Source organism: Erithacus rubecula (genome assembly GCF_903797595.1).
Source record: "Erithacus rubecula genome assembly, chromosome: 8".
Lineage (NCBI taxonomy): Eukaryota > Metazoa > Chordata > Aves > Passeriformes > Muscicapidae > Erithacus > Erithacus rubecula.
The window spans coordinates 12,703,871-12,718,411 of record NC_136659.1 but is presented as its reverse complement, the minus strand read 5'-3'; the positions used below and the strand labels follow the sequence as shown (position 1 = coordinate 12,718,411).

At 38.5% G+C, this 14,541-nt stretch overlaps 1 protein-coding gene across 4 annotated transcripts in view; it reads left to right on the top strand.

The window, feature by feature from the left end:
* The window catches only part of PARD3B (par-3 family cell polarity regulator beta), a 385,570-nt gene that overhangs the window by 241,772 nt on the left and 129,257 nt on the right, over window positions 1-14,541 (top strand). For all 4 annotated transcript variants that reach the window (XM_079311454.1, XM_079311453.1, XM_079311452.1 and 1 more), the window contains 2 exons: window positions 8,809-9,015; window positions 9,991-10,219. In XM_079311454.1, coding sequence (XP_079167580.1) covers window positions 8,809-9,015; window positions 9,991-10,219 — 436 coding nt within the window. The remainder of the gene's footprint in view (window positions 1-8,808; window positions 9,016-9,990; window positions 10,220-14,541) is intronic.

The window sequence follows — 14,541 nt, the reverse complement described above, 5'->3', positions numbered from 1 at the left end:
TGTATTGATTTGCTGTTAAATCATATTCTAAGTTGTTTCATGCAGCAATCTATTCATTTTTCTAATTTGCTATTTAAACACATTGCACCAATGCAGAACTGAATATTGAAAAGATCCTAAATACATAACTTGGTAATTAATAGCATACTATCTTGAGAATACTGAAAATTGCTGCAGGAAAAACTAAACTTAGAGACCTGGGAGGTTCCCTTTTCCCTGGGGGATCTTAAAGGCGAGGTGCACATTTGTTTAATATCTAAGATTTTAACAAGTTTTCAAAAAACACAGATATGTCTTTAAGATTTTTTTTTAATCCTTGCCAGTGTTTTTGTTTTTTAAATGCAACCTTTCCATTAAAATGACATCATAACATACCTAGGAAGGTATCTGCAAACTTCTTACAGATGCTGGAACATATTATCAAGTGTAATGCAGTAATTTGTACAGACTAGGCCTCAAAGTCAGCCTGTATAGCTAAAGTAGTATTTTTTGGGGTTGGGTTTTTTTTTTTTTTTGTAAGCAAGGCTGGGAGTGTAATAGTGTAATCCAGTTGTGACTCATGTCTGTTAAAAGCTCAGAAGATAGCCAGATGTTATTGGGTGTGAGTCTGTGCACACTGCAGGACAGTTTAGCAAAATCATTTGCTGGAACTCTTTAGAGGAAGACTCCCTTGCCATTAGGTCCATGAATTGGACTTGTTTTTCCTAAGGATTCTGTTCTGTGGAAGAAAGCCTTGAAAATACAAGTTTACCCAGATCCAGCTAATGTTAAAAGAACATTGAATGTAGATGTGAAAATCAAGCTTTCCTTTCCTAAAAGTTGCAGTGAAGGATCTGGTTCACAGGGTACTTGCATGCAAAGCTTGAAAGGTTTCCTTTCACTCTATTTTGAGTTACTGGTGAAAAGAAAAATTATTACCCAGATGGAAGAACTTTTCCCACTTTAGTTATTCTGATGTGGCAAGAGGGAACAGTATTCTTTGAGGCTTTTTGTTTTTCTAAAAACAATCTTAATCTCCATAATGAGAGCAAGTGAAGACATTTCAGTACAGGGGATAGTTTGAGGGGGGGAAAAAAGAGAAAGAAGTTGAAGCATGTGAAATGAAGCTTGGGTAAAGTCCCAGTATCACTGCAACTATGGATTCAGCTTTGAGGATCTGTAATAAAATACTGCTATCAACTCTATAAGCTTTCAAACGATCTTAAAAATCTCAGAAGGAAATAAAAAGGAACCTTTGCTGAAGACTTTTCCTGAAAACCTTCATAATCCTTTCAGGTTCTGCAGGGATTTTGAGTCTCAGCCGTGTCGGATAACTCTTTCTTTGTTAATAGTAGGTTTGATGAAATTCTGCATATTCCCATCTAAGAGTTGGGTTTTTGAAATGAACTTTTCAAAACTGTTTCAAGACTAATATTATTAAACTCTTAAAGCAATTTCAAAAATATGCATGACTTTGTGAATGGTGTTTGTATTTTAATAGGGATAGATTGATTACAGGTGTACGTGTACCTTCTTTATAGGTTGTCTGCTGGCAGCTTCAAGCAAAACATACATTAATTTCTTGAACTGAAAAGTAACCTATGCACCTTCCTTTGAAATACAAATAGATCAACAGAAGAAAATAGCTTTTCATAAATTCTCCTGGAAGTCAATCTATAAACCAAACCAAATGTAGATGAGAAATGAAAGATGCAAGTTCACTGCTTTGTTTGGTCTGCTTTATTTTAAAGTGCTGTTAGGAACAAATTGCTCTGCATTCCTATGCTAATAGGACACAACAATCACTGGAAAAGGTGATTCTGGTTTTGTTCAGAGCTTATGAATTAAGGGTTATTACTGGAAATGGCTCATTTACTCTGTATGGGCCTGAGACAGAAAGTCTGAGTCCTCCGAAGCTTTTGTAAATACACGTTGCAGAATCTTCCCAGACTGAGATGTTTGCCTGTTTGTAGCTGGCTAATCCAGAAGTGGTTTCCTGATAAGGTTAATGCCCAGTTAATTGCTCCTAGCCTTGACACACAGTTTAATTGCTATTTGGCCAACATATGCTTGTTGCTTGCTCTGTGTAAAATTCTAGCAGATACACTGATGCAAACTACAGGCTGGTGGAGGGCAAACAAAATAAATACAGTATTTTATGTTCTTTTAATTCAGGGCCAAGTGGATTTGGATGAAGTGTTTATTTAGTTTGCTGGCTGCTTCAGATGCTGTGGCATATTGATTCCTTTTATTACTAGCAGCCATTTAACCTGACCTCTCTCAGATCCAGTATTTTAAAAGCCATATATTTTAACTTTACTTATGAGCAAGGACTGAAATGCTGTGAAAGCCTTTTTATTAGCAGAGCTTTGCCTTAGTCTGTGTTCATGTGTCACCCATGGCAACAATATTTAGAGCATCTTAAATTAGAGCGTCTGTTGGGCAGCTCAGTGGTGGTGGGGTTAGCAATAAAAAGAGCTCATAAATATCTCAGGCATGTAGGATTCACTGATCAGAGTGTGGGCAGGTGTACAAAAGCAATGCCATGATTAGCAAAAGGTATTCTTTTCCTGGTTATTTTGCTAAAAATCTCTCTATTTTTAGTCTTAATGTTCACAAATAAGGAAGATTTTTTTTTTTATTGTTAGTTAAATTGCTGATATTGACATGCATTTTCCTTTGCTACCTCTTTTTTTTTTTTACAATAGTCATCTTGTTTAATTAGCCTAAATTAATCACCAAGCAACACTTAAAGCAATCATTAACATGCAGCTTATGTAAGTATTTATTAAAATGTGCCCAGTACAAAAATTATGCCTAAAAATGACACACCACTCTTTGAATTATAAATAATATGATTGTTTCAAATTTCTTTCTGCATTCATATGTAAAGAACTCAAGCTTTAAATTAGTGACATAAACACAAACCTTAATATGAACTTCTTGCATCCTTCTAATTTGTTACTTCTGATTTAAATTAGTATTTTTAAAAAAATATTATTTCAGGCTTGATGACTAAGATTGAGTAATAATTCAGCAGCTTATGTCAAAGTAAGCTTGAGACTTAACAAAATAGATCATAGCCATGATTTTAATGTAAGTTTTGGCTTGCTTTCTCCTCTTCTGGTACTGAAGAAGTTTCCCCATCTGTCCCACAGATCAAAGGTAACACTCTAGATGTTAGCCTCATGCCATCAGAAGTGACTTTGTTTAAATATTAGTGCAGGGACTCTTTACTTCATGTTAAACTTTGGCCTGGGAACAAAAATGTTGGTTTAGTTTGAAAAGCATCATTTATATCAATTAGTCTCAGCAAGTGTCACATTTCCCAATCTTTTAAAGCTGGATTTAAATGTTTGACCTTTTCAGAGGGCGGGTGTGGAAGTAGGAATCAAGCAATCACAGGGCACTGGAATTTTTTTGCTACTACTCAGTTCCAGGCTGATCAATTTACAAGGTGCCTGAAATCACTGGGAAATCCTGTTTTCTAAAAACTGTACTTTTTCCTGTCTGCATTACTTCTTCTATTGCAGTTTTCTTCTAGCAGGTTGTAACAGCTATATCTGAAGTCAGTTTATACTTAAATATCCTTGTGGAGAAAGTTCCTGCTTTGTACAGGTCAAGTGGCTTGATTTATATTGGAACCTGTTTGGAGGGCAAGTGCTTCAATTTGCACCAGAGGGAGGTGCACAAATCTGTTGGAGAAAAGGGAATTCAGAGGTCTAGGAAAACTGCACTGGATCCAAAGCTGTACTGTTATGGGGTAGGGTTATGTAGGGTAGACTTCTGTAACCAGATGAAGAAAAATAATTATTTCAGCAGATAAGATCACTGGGTTTCTATTCTAAGACAGGCTTGGCTGCATTTTGTCTGACATTCAGCACTAACCTGGGAAATGCATGTGCCCCTTCACTGAGGCTTTTGGTTGAACCTCTGTCTTTGCTTCTAATTCTTAGCTTTAATTTTGTTGCACTGGGAAACTTGTTAGCAATTTTGAGATGTTTAATGCTATACATACTGTTTTTTAAATAGTAGCATGTTTCATTGCAGCATTGCTGTTTGTTAGTGATAAGACTGTAGAAAACAGCAACACCAGCATATGTTTCCAAAATGACAGTGGTGCATTTTCACTTCTTCCCTAATGGCTACCTTATTCCAAGAATTTCTTTTTCAGCTGGCTAAGGTTCAATGTGTGTTCTGGGCCCCAAATTGTGATCTGTCATTATTCATAGCTGAAATTGCAGTTTGTGCAAATGCAGGCTAAATTGCAATCATTATATGTAATAAAATAGATTGAAATATCTGTAAATCTGAAGATGTAGCTGTCTCTTACAATCAGAGAACATGTTAAATTCTCCTATGCTTTGATTTCTCTTTATTAGATTTTGTTTTTCTGTCAGTTGTAGGGTTGTTCTGTGTTCAGTATTTTTGCTTATTATTTGGAATGCTTAGATTGAGATATTAAATGAGCAAAACTTTATATCTTGTCTTTAATATGTAAGTGCAAGATAGTGATTCTTCTCTTGCTTTTCATCAAGCCCTTAATCTTTTCTATGTCACCTGTATAAATTAGTGTTGAAGGAAAAGCTACTATGTGATCTAAGACTTTTCTGCAGAAATGTTATATTAAAGCTCTTCATTTGAGAATCACAAGCTAAAAGATGTAATGACTTTTAGATTCCTCCTTCCTAAATCATTCTCTGCATTGAATTGATGGATGATTGAAGGAGTATCTGAATATGAAATATAAGTGAGAGGAAAAAATCCTTTGTAGTTGTGCATACTGTGAATCCTACCAGAAATAAATGAAACTACATTAAACAAATGGTTAAGAAATAATGGAACATGAAGTAATTTAAGTCAGCATATGATGTTGCAATCTTGTAGAGTGAGGAGTTGGTGCATTAGGTCGGGGTAGGCCTGAGTTCAGTGAGCCCAAGCTGAACATCATGAATGTTGCTCGAGGTGTGTGTCCAAAGCAGAGCACAACAGCTCAAAACTGAGCTGTTCCTGTGTCCTTCCAATCTCACTCTGAGTCCTGCCTCTAAAGCAGCCACCATTGGTGCTTCATGCTCAAGCACTTCTTTGCCTGCTGAAAGCAGTCCCATGTTCTCTCCAGCATCCCAACATCTACAGGGTAGAACACTCAGTGTTTCCATAACTATTTTCTCTTCCCTAGTACCACATGAACCTCCACTATGTGCAATGCAGTAGGAACCAGAACACCGTGTTTAGAGCACTGGTTAAAACAGAATCAAACTGTTTATAATTTGTTACAACTTTGTGTTTATTGTATTTTCTCAGTCTTAGTGATGTTTTCCCTTCATTTTCCTTTATAGTTTTTTTACCTCGCTGTGTCTTTCAAAATGTAAATAGTCAGTCTAGCTCACATAAATATGTTTCTCTAAATATTCTCCTTTAGGCATATTTCTGTAGTTTTGGTTTTCAAGAAGAAACATTATCTAGAAAATAAAGCTAATGATAAATATATAAAATGTTTGCTCTTCAGGGTGTCTTGGGAGTTGTATTTCATATAGAGTGACAGTGATTCATGGCTTCTCTTCATTTTGATTATTTCTGTACGTGCCTTTGGGGTGGCTTGCATTGCCCACAATGCTGTGTCATTTGTTTCCCTTTGATTTTCATGACTGACATCTTGATTCTGGCATATTTCCTTCAGCTGGGCTATAAAAAAAAGAAAGGAATGTGCAGATGTGGGAAAAAGATGGTCTTGGAAAGACCTGACTGATAATGATAGTAATAAAAGAACAGAAAGAAAGTTTACTTTTGCCAGTACATTAAGAATTAAAAAATCTGTGTTAGCCATGTTGGCATTGAGCAGAAAATGAAAGTATCTGTAACTCCATCTTTCAGTTAAAGGATGGTTAGTTACAGATAGCATCTAAGAACCAGCAATTTGGTTTCAGCCAGTCTAGGCAGGTAGTGATGTCAGCTGTTGTTCTCTCTTATAAATTCAGGAGAGGTGTATAAAGTAATTCACCATTTATAAAAACAATAAAGTGGATGCTTCACTTGGCTTTTTATCATTGTACTACAAGAAGCAGTAAAAGGAGAGCTCAAGAATTTAAAATCCATAAAAAGAAACATTTTAACACAGTGAGCAATTGAATTTCTTATTGCCAAACTATGTTTTTGTATTAAAAATCCAGGTAAGGCTAGATATAAACACATACCATGTATCCCCAGAAATGCTTGTTAATAACTTGTAAAAAATAAAGGAAAGTTTTTGTTGTTTATTTGTTCATTTGGGAGTTTTTAACCCATGAGAGAAATACTCGTTTTCAGGCTTACAGCAGTTCTAAAGGTCTGCAGAAATGAAAAAGGTGCTGGCATGGGCAGGGGAAGGAAATTTCCCAATTTGGGGTGCAGTCCTTGTCCATTATGGAGTTTTGTGCATTTTTCTGGAAAGCATCCAGTAATAGATGCTGGCTCAGAAAGCAAAGGGACAGGTCTCCCTGCTTAGGGAAGCTCTTTAGCTCCTGTATCTTTAGCTGTGCTCTATTATGGGATTACTGCAGCTCTATAGTGTAAGGGAGGGGAAAAAAAATGAATGAAAGCTGAGTTGTAAAAAAATACAAAATCCTCACTGTTGTTAGTGAAATTTCATAATAAATTATTACAGTCTTAGAGTGAGTCAAGTAAATGCTCAGTGCCAATCTGTGAGTAAGGGTTCTCAGTAAGTTTTTGAATAAATGAGGATACCTCGGTGTGCCTGGGTGTCTAAGGACTGAGTCACAGTTTGAAGGGAGGCTGAGCTGTCTGTTACATGTCATGTGAGTGCATCACTCCAAACTTCAGGTGTTGGTTGGATTTTCTTAGGAATGCCCTTCATACATTGCAGTCTTCCAGTCTGAGGAACTGGTTCAGCCTTACAGGCTGTAACCAGCATTTAAATGGAGACCGTTTTTTTCAGGTAAGGGAGCTTAGAGCAACTGAGTGTAGTACAGCTTGCACTGGGTGTGGGTGTGAATACTTCTGTACTTTGCTGGCCAGCCAGGCAGCTGTAGCAGCAGTCTGGATTCCACACTGGCTGCTGGAGCACTGCAGGCAGGGACGTGCCCAGCCCTTCCTTGCAGACCCTGCAGTCACCTGGAAGCCCTTCCCAGTGGATGCTCCTCCCAGGAGCATCCCTCCCGCAGTGTGCTGGACCCCAGTGCCTGCTCAGCCCCTGGCAGCCTTAGCCCCCAGCCCGGGGCTGCTGTGCCCTGTGTCTGCCAAGCAGCCCACCAAGACTGGCTGCTGCCTGAAACTCGAGAGAGCTTCCTCTCTGCTCATCAGTGCCTTTCACCTGGCCTTTTTTTCCACACCCTTACTTTTCCCTTGGTTTTTCTCCTTCTCAGCCTGTGACAGGCACCACAGTGCCTCCTACTGATGCACAAGTTTTTAGTGATTTTTAGCACCTTTGTGTTCTATGCTGGTCATTCCTCTAACTCTGCTTTAGCACTTGCTAATTTTTCAATACTGGTAGTCTCCAGAATGGCAATTAGTGAACAGAAGAAGGTTGTACTGTGTGATGGAGCAGCCAGGCTTCCCTTAAACCTGTTTGTCTCCACACACACCCTCAGTCCCCCACTTGTTTTCAGCTACATATCAATCTGCAGGTAAAGGAAGTGTAAATTGCTTTATGTAGGCACTACTGACAAGTCTCTATTTGGTGCCAATTCTCAGCTTTTTTACTTTTAAGAATTCACTGAACATGCTGTTCAGAATTACTTGCACTCTAGGATTGCTAAAATCACAGCAAATCCTACTAACAAATCTGTCTTTTCTGTGACCCTCGAATCCCTTCAGGCATGACAGAATGGACATGTAGGTGAAGGGCTTCTGTTATATTCTCCTGTTGCTTTTGTTAATACTACTTAAAACTTGAAAGTAAAAGCACTTGAGTTCTCAAAGACAGAAGGCATATTGCAAGGCAAAGTCTCTTACTCAGTGTTTCTGTGACACATTTACTGTTCTGCCATATAAAAACTAAGTAGATGCTACAAAGGCTTTTAAATTAAGCTGTGAATTTCTTCATTGATTGGAGTGCATCTATTCATTGAATTTTGTTCTTTACCTATTCCACTATCATTTTATTAATACTAATTAACACAAATGCTGCCACGAAATAAAGCCTATCTAAAGTCATATAGTCAAGCATTTAAAGAGAGAAGGTTTGGGACACTCAGTATTTCTTCTGTTTTTCTGTGAAACGCTTTCTTAAGCTTGTAATCAGGGAATGAGGCAGCGACAGCTTTACTTGTGCTTTACTCGTTTCTTGAAAAAGCTGCTGTGCTTGTTGGTATCATAGCACCAGTTTCAGCTTGAAGAAAAAGGTTGGGTAAAACTTAAAACAGAGAGAACTAATAATCTATCTTCTCCCAGGAGAAACATGTTTGAAAATATCAACCATCCATCCTGTCTCATTCTAAAAAACAAAACACGTGTTGTGTAGCAGTGTTTGTTTTTGTGAGTCTAAAGGCAGTGGTGTCCTTGGGACTGTTATCAGTGTCCAGCTGGACATCACTGGCAAAGGTGGAGGAAGCAGCCCCATTGTCATCACTGGCACGGATTTTACAGTGGCACAGAGCGAGCCAGCTATTGCCCATCACTTTGTCAGGTCTGTAAATTATGTGCCATTCCCTCCAAGTCTGAGTGGGGTATCTGCTGAACTAGGTTTAACTTGATGGTATTTTTAGAACAAATTACATTGATTGCATACTATTTCAAAGGCCCCAAGTAATAAAGTATACAATTAGATGTATCTGACTAGTTTCATTTCACTGTGAGGTTTTTGGTATTAAAACTTAACCATTTGTTTTCCAGACTCTTCTGGCAAAGATTTTGGTCCTACTCTGGGATTAAAGAAGTCCAGTTCTCTTGAGAGTCTTCAGACTGCTGTGGCTGAAGTAAGGAAGAATGAACTCCCTTTTCACAGACCCAGGCCTCACGTGGTGCGGGGTCGGGGATGCAATGAGAGCTTCCGAGCTGCCATTGACAAGTCTTATGATGGCCCTGAGGATGGAGAAGAGGGTAAGCTGCTGATGGCACTGACTGAGGAGCCACCTTCCCTCAGCGCTGCTGAGGGCCAGCTCGATAGAGCACCATGAACAAGTGATTTAATCCAATTGAAGCTGATCACATTTTAAAAGCTGTTCACATCTTCCACTGAATAGAGCTGTCTTTGCAGTACCCCATCCAACCTTGACTGGGTTTAGTGTAAAGTCTTTCACTGATCTCCTTTGGGGCAGGGGTGGGTTGGAGGATTTGGAACTCAATCCTTAAATAATTATGTTTTTCAAGTTTAAGAAGCAGCTGCTTTCTTCAGATTACATTAAAAATTATCTCTCTTGTTTTACAATTCCCCCTTTTCCAGCCAGGAAATTTGTTTCATGTTGTAGATAAGGCAGAGTGTATTGATAGCACCCTGCTGCTCATTCTGTCACTATGGGTTTTATAGACTCCAGTCTGGAAATACATCTCCTTTAGTATGGAGCATAAAACTGTGCTTGGATCCTGAGCCCCCCAGCAGAAAGAACAAGGTTCTTTTTCAGCCAGCCAGAACATTTTATGCATTTCTTGTTCAGCCACTAAAATAGAAAGATTCCAGGGAGTGAATGAAGTCATTTTGTTACATAGGTTGGTTATACCAGTCACCAGAATCTCTGTTGAAGTAAGCTCTCTGTTTGAAACCCAGCACGTGGTTTTCTTTAGCTGATGGAGGTTAACAAGCTAGATTTCAAATAGAACAGTCTTTTACTGTATCAGGATTTTTATATCAGGAACAATAACTGGGGGAAAACATCGTTAAAATAATTCTGCATTTAATTTACAATACAAATCCATTTGAATCCACTAGATCTGTTTAGTCTGGTTTTAAATTATTCAATTAAATGAGTAACTGTTGTGAGTCATTTGAGCTCTTTGTAGACACTCTTGCTGTATTTCACATGTTTGCATTTCAGTGGCCCATAGCCATCCTCTCTGCTTCTTTTTCATTCTGTGCAGATGGTGGCTCTGATAAGAGCTCTCACTGTGGTCAAGATGCTCAAAATGTGGAATCTGGCCCTCCAGGGAGCCCTGAAATAGAAGATGCAGAAATCAAACAGAAAAAAGACAAAAAAAGTAGGGAGAAAGAGAAGAAAAAGGGCAAATCTAAAATCAAAGAGAAGAAAAAGAAGGAAGAAAATGAAGATCCAGAAAAGAAAAAGAAGAAAGGCTTTGGTGTCATGTTGAGGTATGGCATTTTACAAAGCTAAACAGCCACCCATTCTCGTTACAAGATAGGAAACAACCGATGCTCTCTCATAAAGTAGTGGGAAAATTATTTCACTTGGACTCAAATAATGTTTATGTTATTGAAAAAGAAAGCAGTTTATACTTTTACACCAAACTTGTAACTGTGGCAGAAGACATTTGGCAGACAAAATGTCTTTTTGTGCCTTTGAAATGCATTCCCATATGTCAGAAAAGATTTAAGTTTTTAGGCTTAAAGCAAGCATGTATCAGTGGGGAAGGATTTGTGGGGAGTATTTCTGGGTAATACAAATCCTGCTCCCACACTCAGACCTTTGCCTTCTCTTTCCTTGCTTATGTGCTTCCTTCACAAGCTGCTTGTGTTACTGCAAAAGGTCTACTAACATTTGCAGTTGCTGAAAGTCACTGCCTATGATAAAATCTTCGCTTCATGGCTTCAACCATTGCCTGCAGTGAACAAAAGCTCACTGCCATCCCTGCCCAGCGTGCAAGTGTTTGGATTTCTGCTGTGGCTGTTTGTTCTGTGGCTCTGTATACTCTAGAGTCATCAGAGTTCTTCAGGCTGTTCCCTTGCTCTTGCTGGAGCCTTTGGTGATGTAGGCACTGGTTGCTAGCACCTTCCCTCTGGTACCTGTTGACTCTGTAGAGGATTTAAATGTGCTATGTTTCAGTTTAAGCAGCCCTTTGCATTCGATACAGGGGAATGTGATGAAATTTTTGGTCACATGGAGGAGATTAAACTGAAGGACCATGTGTTTACTTAGGGCAGTGAATACTTAACACTGGCTTTAGGAGGCTCTTGGTGTTTCTTGTCATGCTGTACTGTAGACAGGACACATATATAGGAAAATCACAATCATTGCTTAGGCAAAAATACATTTAACTAGTAATCCAAGAAATTCAGATGCAAGATTAAATTCACTGGTCATGGTCTTCATTAGGACATATAATGCATGAACTTGTCTAACAACTTTCTGTAACTATTTTCTCTAGAGTAAAATTACTTGTATGATATTAACATGGAAGTTTTTAGCTGACTTTCTTCTGTGTACCAGCAATTGTCCTATCAACTTTTGAACGTTGTGTAGATGCTGTCAAAAATATGCAGGCATGCCTGTGTGCCAGATTTGCATGATTTCAACAGTTGTTAGTGTTCATAAGATGTGTCTGGCTATACCTGGAGTCTGCTTTCAGATGGGATCTTCAGGAGCAGAGGAGGTGTGTACATGCACCTGTACATTGCACGTGCATTTGTGTTCATTGTGCTTCAAGAAATAGGACTTAACATGGAAGGGTAGTCAAAAACTGAATATTTGGGAGGGTGACTTCAAAAACTCTCTTAAGCTTTATATCTCTTCGTTCTTCTGTGGCCTGAGTAGGAAAGAGGAGAGAAGTGGCACAGAGGTCTGACAAAAGGATAAGTACTGTTTCATGTGTCAAAAATACATAGCAGATTCAGAGTTTGAATTGTAAAGTCCTACAGGGTATTATATCTGAGCCAGAAAGAACATGGGATGACATCAGAATGCAAAACAATCTATTGTAGTTGACAGAAACTCTGATAATGATCAATATGCAAAGCTGGGAACAACAGGTTACCATTTGCAGTGTTACCCTCTTTCAGAATATATTCCACATATTGGTAGTACACAAGGTTTATACATCTGCTCTTTCCATCGCTTGTCTTTAGTTTAGATTAATAGTCTTCCCAGCTGACAGTGTTGTTAATATTTATCTGTTTGGCAACGTAGAATGGGAATTTCTATCCCACACCACTGAAAATATCTACAAAACAACAAAGATGGATGCAACACATTATAGGAAACAGAGAATGAGAAGTATGTAGGAACTAACAGTTCAGCTGGGAGGTTTTTAGAGGTTCTGTATCCTTGTTGATATTTTTTTCCAGAAGTTATAAAACTTGAAAAGAAATTCCTTCCTGAAAAGATGAGAGTATTAGGGAATCCTGGCCAGGACAGAAGTAAAAGAAGGGTACAGAGCTGTAAAGCAGAGCTTGAACAAGAGCAACTGGTGTGAGTTTACAGAAGAATTGAGGACCATATGTCCTGGGCAAGATGAACAAATCCAGGATGGTATTTTTTGAGACAGAAACTGGTGCATATGACATGAAAAACAAAACCAATTGATCTGAATGTTAAAAAAAAAAATAATATGGAAAGAATAGTAGAATTTAGAGCAGCTTAAATACCAACTAAATATTGGATTCAAGAGGTATTTTTTCAAACTAGAATCTTGTACTGGTGTGAAGGGTGAGGAGTGTCAGGAGGGTTGAGGAGAGGTTTGAATGATAAGTATTTTAGCAACACAAATGGAAAGAAACATCCAGATTTTTTTGTGACGTTGTGGGAATGAAACTGGCATGTTTTATTGGTAGAACATCTGTGAAAGGAAAGAGAGAAGTTTAAGATGACAAAAATTGTGAGCTTCTGCAGCAGGCAAGGTGGCTACTAATTCTTGGTACCTTAAGAGGAAGAAGTAGAGAGAAGTGTTTGGAAACTGAGATGAGCCCAGTTTTTTATATGATTAATTTAAATCAGAAAGGGGACCTGCCACACAGGGGGCATTGGAAATGTATGCAACGTAGAGCAGTAGAAAGGTTGGTGAGGAAGGAAATGTGTAGTGTGTGTTTTGTGGGTGCAGTAGTGGTTATGCTGTGATTCCCCATGTGTGAGATCACCAAAAGGAGGAACAGAGCCCTTGATAAACTGACAGGAAAGATAAAGCTGACGGGAAAAAGTTATAACAGCAAGTGGCAGGGGTGAGAAGAGGAAATACATTCCTGGAACCAGGCAATGTCATGAATTTTTTCAACTACTCTGGTGACTGCAGCCATGTGACAAATCCTACCCGGAGCTGGAACCCCTGCTCTGGTGTGTTCATACTGTTTGTGGTTCATGGGCAGCTTTGTTCAGAGCTATTTCAGCTGTGCCTGAATGGTTCTGCTGTGCTGTGGGATGCATCCAAACAGAAAAACAGACTTGCTGAACCCATGTCAAAATTGGCTTGAGATAAGTAGGAATTGAGCATCTGTGGTGAAAGCTCCAGGACCAGAAGGACAATGAAAAAGAGAAATCTTGCCAGAAAGCTCAGTGCTAATTAAGACACATGCATTTTCTGTGAATGACATGGGGTCAGGTGTAAAGGACAAAAGAAAAGTAGAATTTGAGGCTAAAACAGCTGCTGGAAATGTCCTACTTGTCTACAGTGGGATTTTTGTGCTTTGCTTGCTCGGTCACACATAGAGCTGTAGAAGTTTCACCTTGATAGTGGCCATGTGAATTGGCTGGCTTCTGCCTTATAATCAATAACAAAGCATTTCAGGATATTAAAACCAAATCCAAGTATTCAGCTGTAGTAGAAGAATTGTTGAGCTTTAGTCTTTTGCATCTGAGATTTTTGAACATATTGGAATTGCTACTGCATTGGTTTTCTGCCTTTTTTTTTTAATTTAACAACAGAAAATAGCAAAGCTGTTAGCAGTTGCTAACAGATTTCACTTAGTGCCTCATCTGTTGCTCAGCTGCTATTTACTTGTAGTTCCTGGTCTTTTTTTACACATACAAAAAGAAGAATGATTGCTTTCCTGCTAAGCTTTTCCTTGATTGAAGCTTTATTTAGGTGACTGTGATTCAGGGAGACCATCAAGAAATCATGCTTTTATTTTTGTAATCATTGTTTTTTTTAAAAGACCTGTTTTTTCACTTAGTATTAACTGAAATTCTTGGCTGAAGCATATTAATGACTGTGGCATTTGGGCAATGTAGGTTAATGTACTGGAGGTTTGAAATGCAGATGACACTGGTTAAAGTCTGTATAATCCAAACCCCTGTTTCATTGGGGTGCTGACTGAACAGTGTTTTGTTTCCTTGGTTGGTTCTGATGCATGTATTGCCTGCCTTGGTTCTGAAGGTGTATATCCAAAGAACAACAGAAGTTGAGTCTTAACTGGTTTTGTGTAACATTGGAGCATTATATTTTACTTTTTGATGTTTTCTGGCACATCATGCAGGTCATTGTTCAGGAATAACCCATCACTAGACAATAGACAGAACAGTAAATTGATACTGTGTATCAAGAAAACAAGTACCTTAAATACTTTCATTACTGGAGCTGTGAGTAAATGTGTTCTTCAGTCTCAGGGAAAGATTGGTGTTTAGCATCTACACTGAATCTTTCTCTGAACAGAAATAATACTGAATTCTGTGCAGATCCATAAGAGCAGCAAGATTGCACAATGCCACATTTGATTCTTGGCTCATCCCTTTTCTCACATTGAGCTGA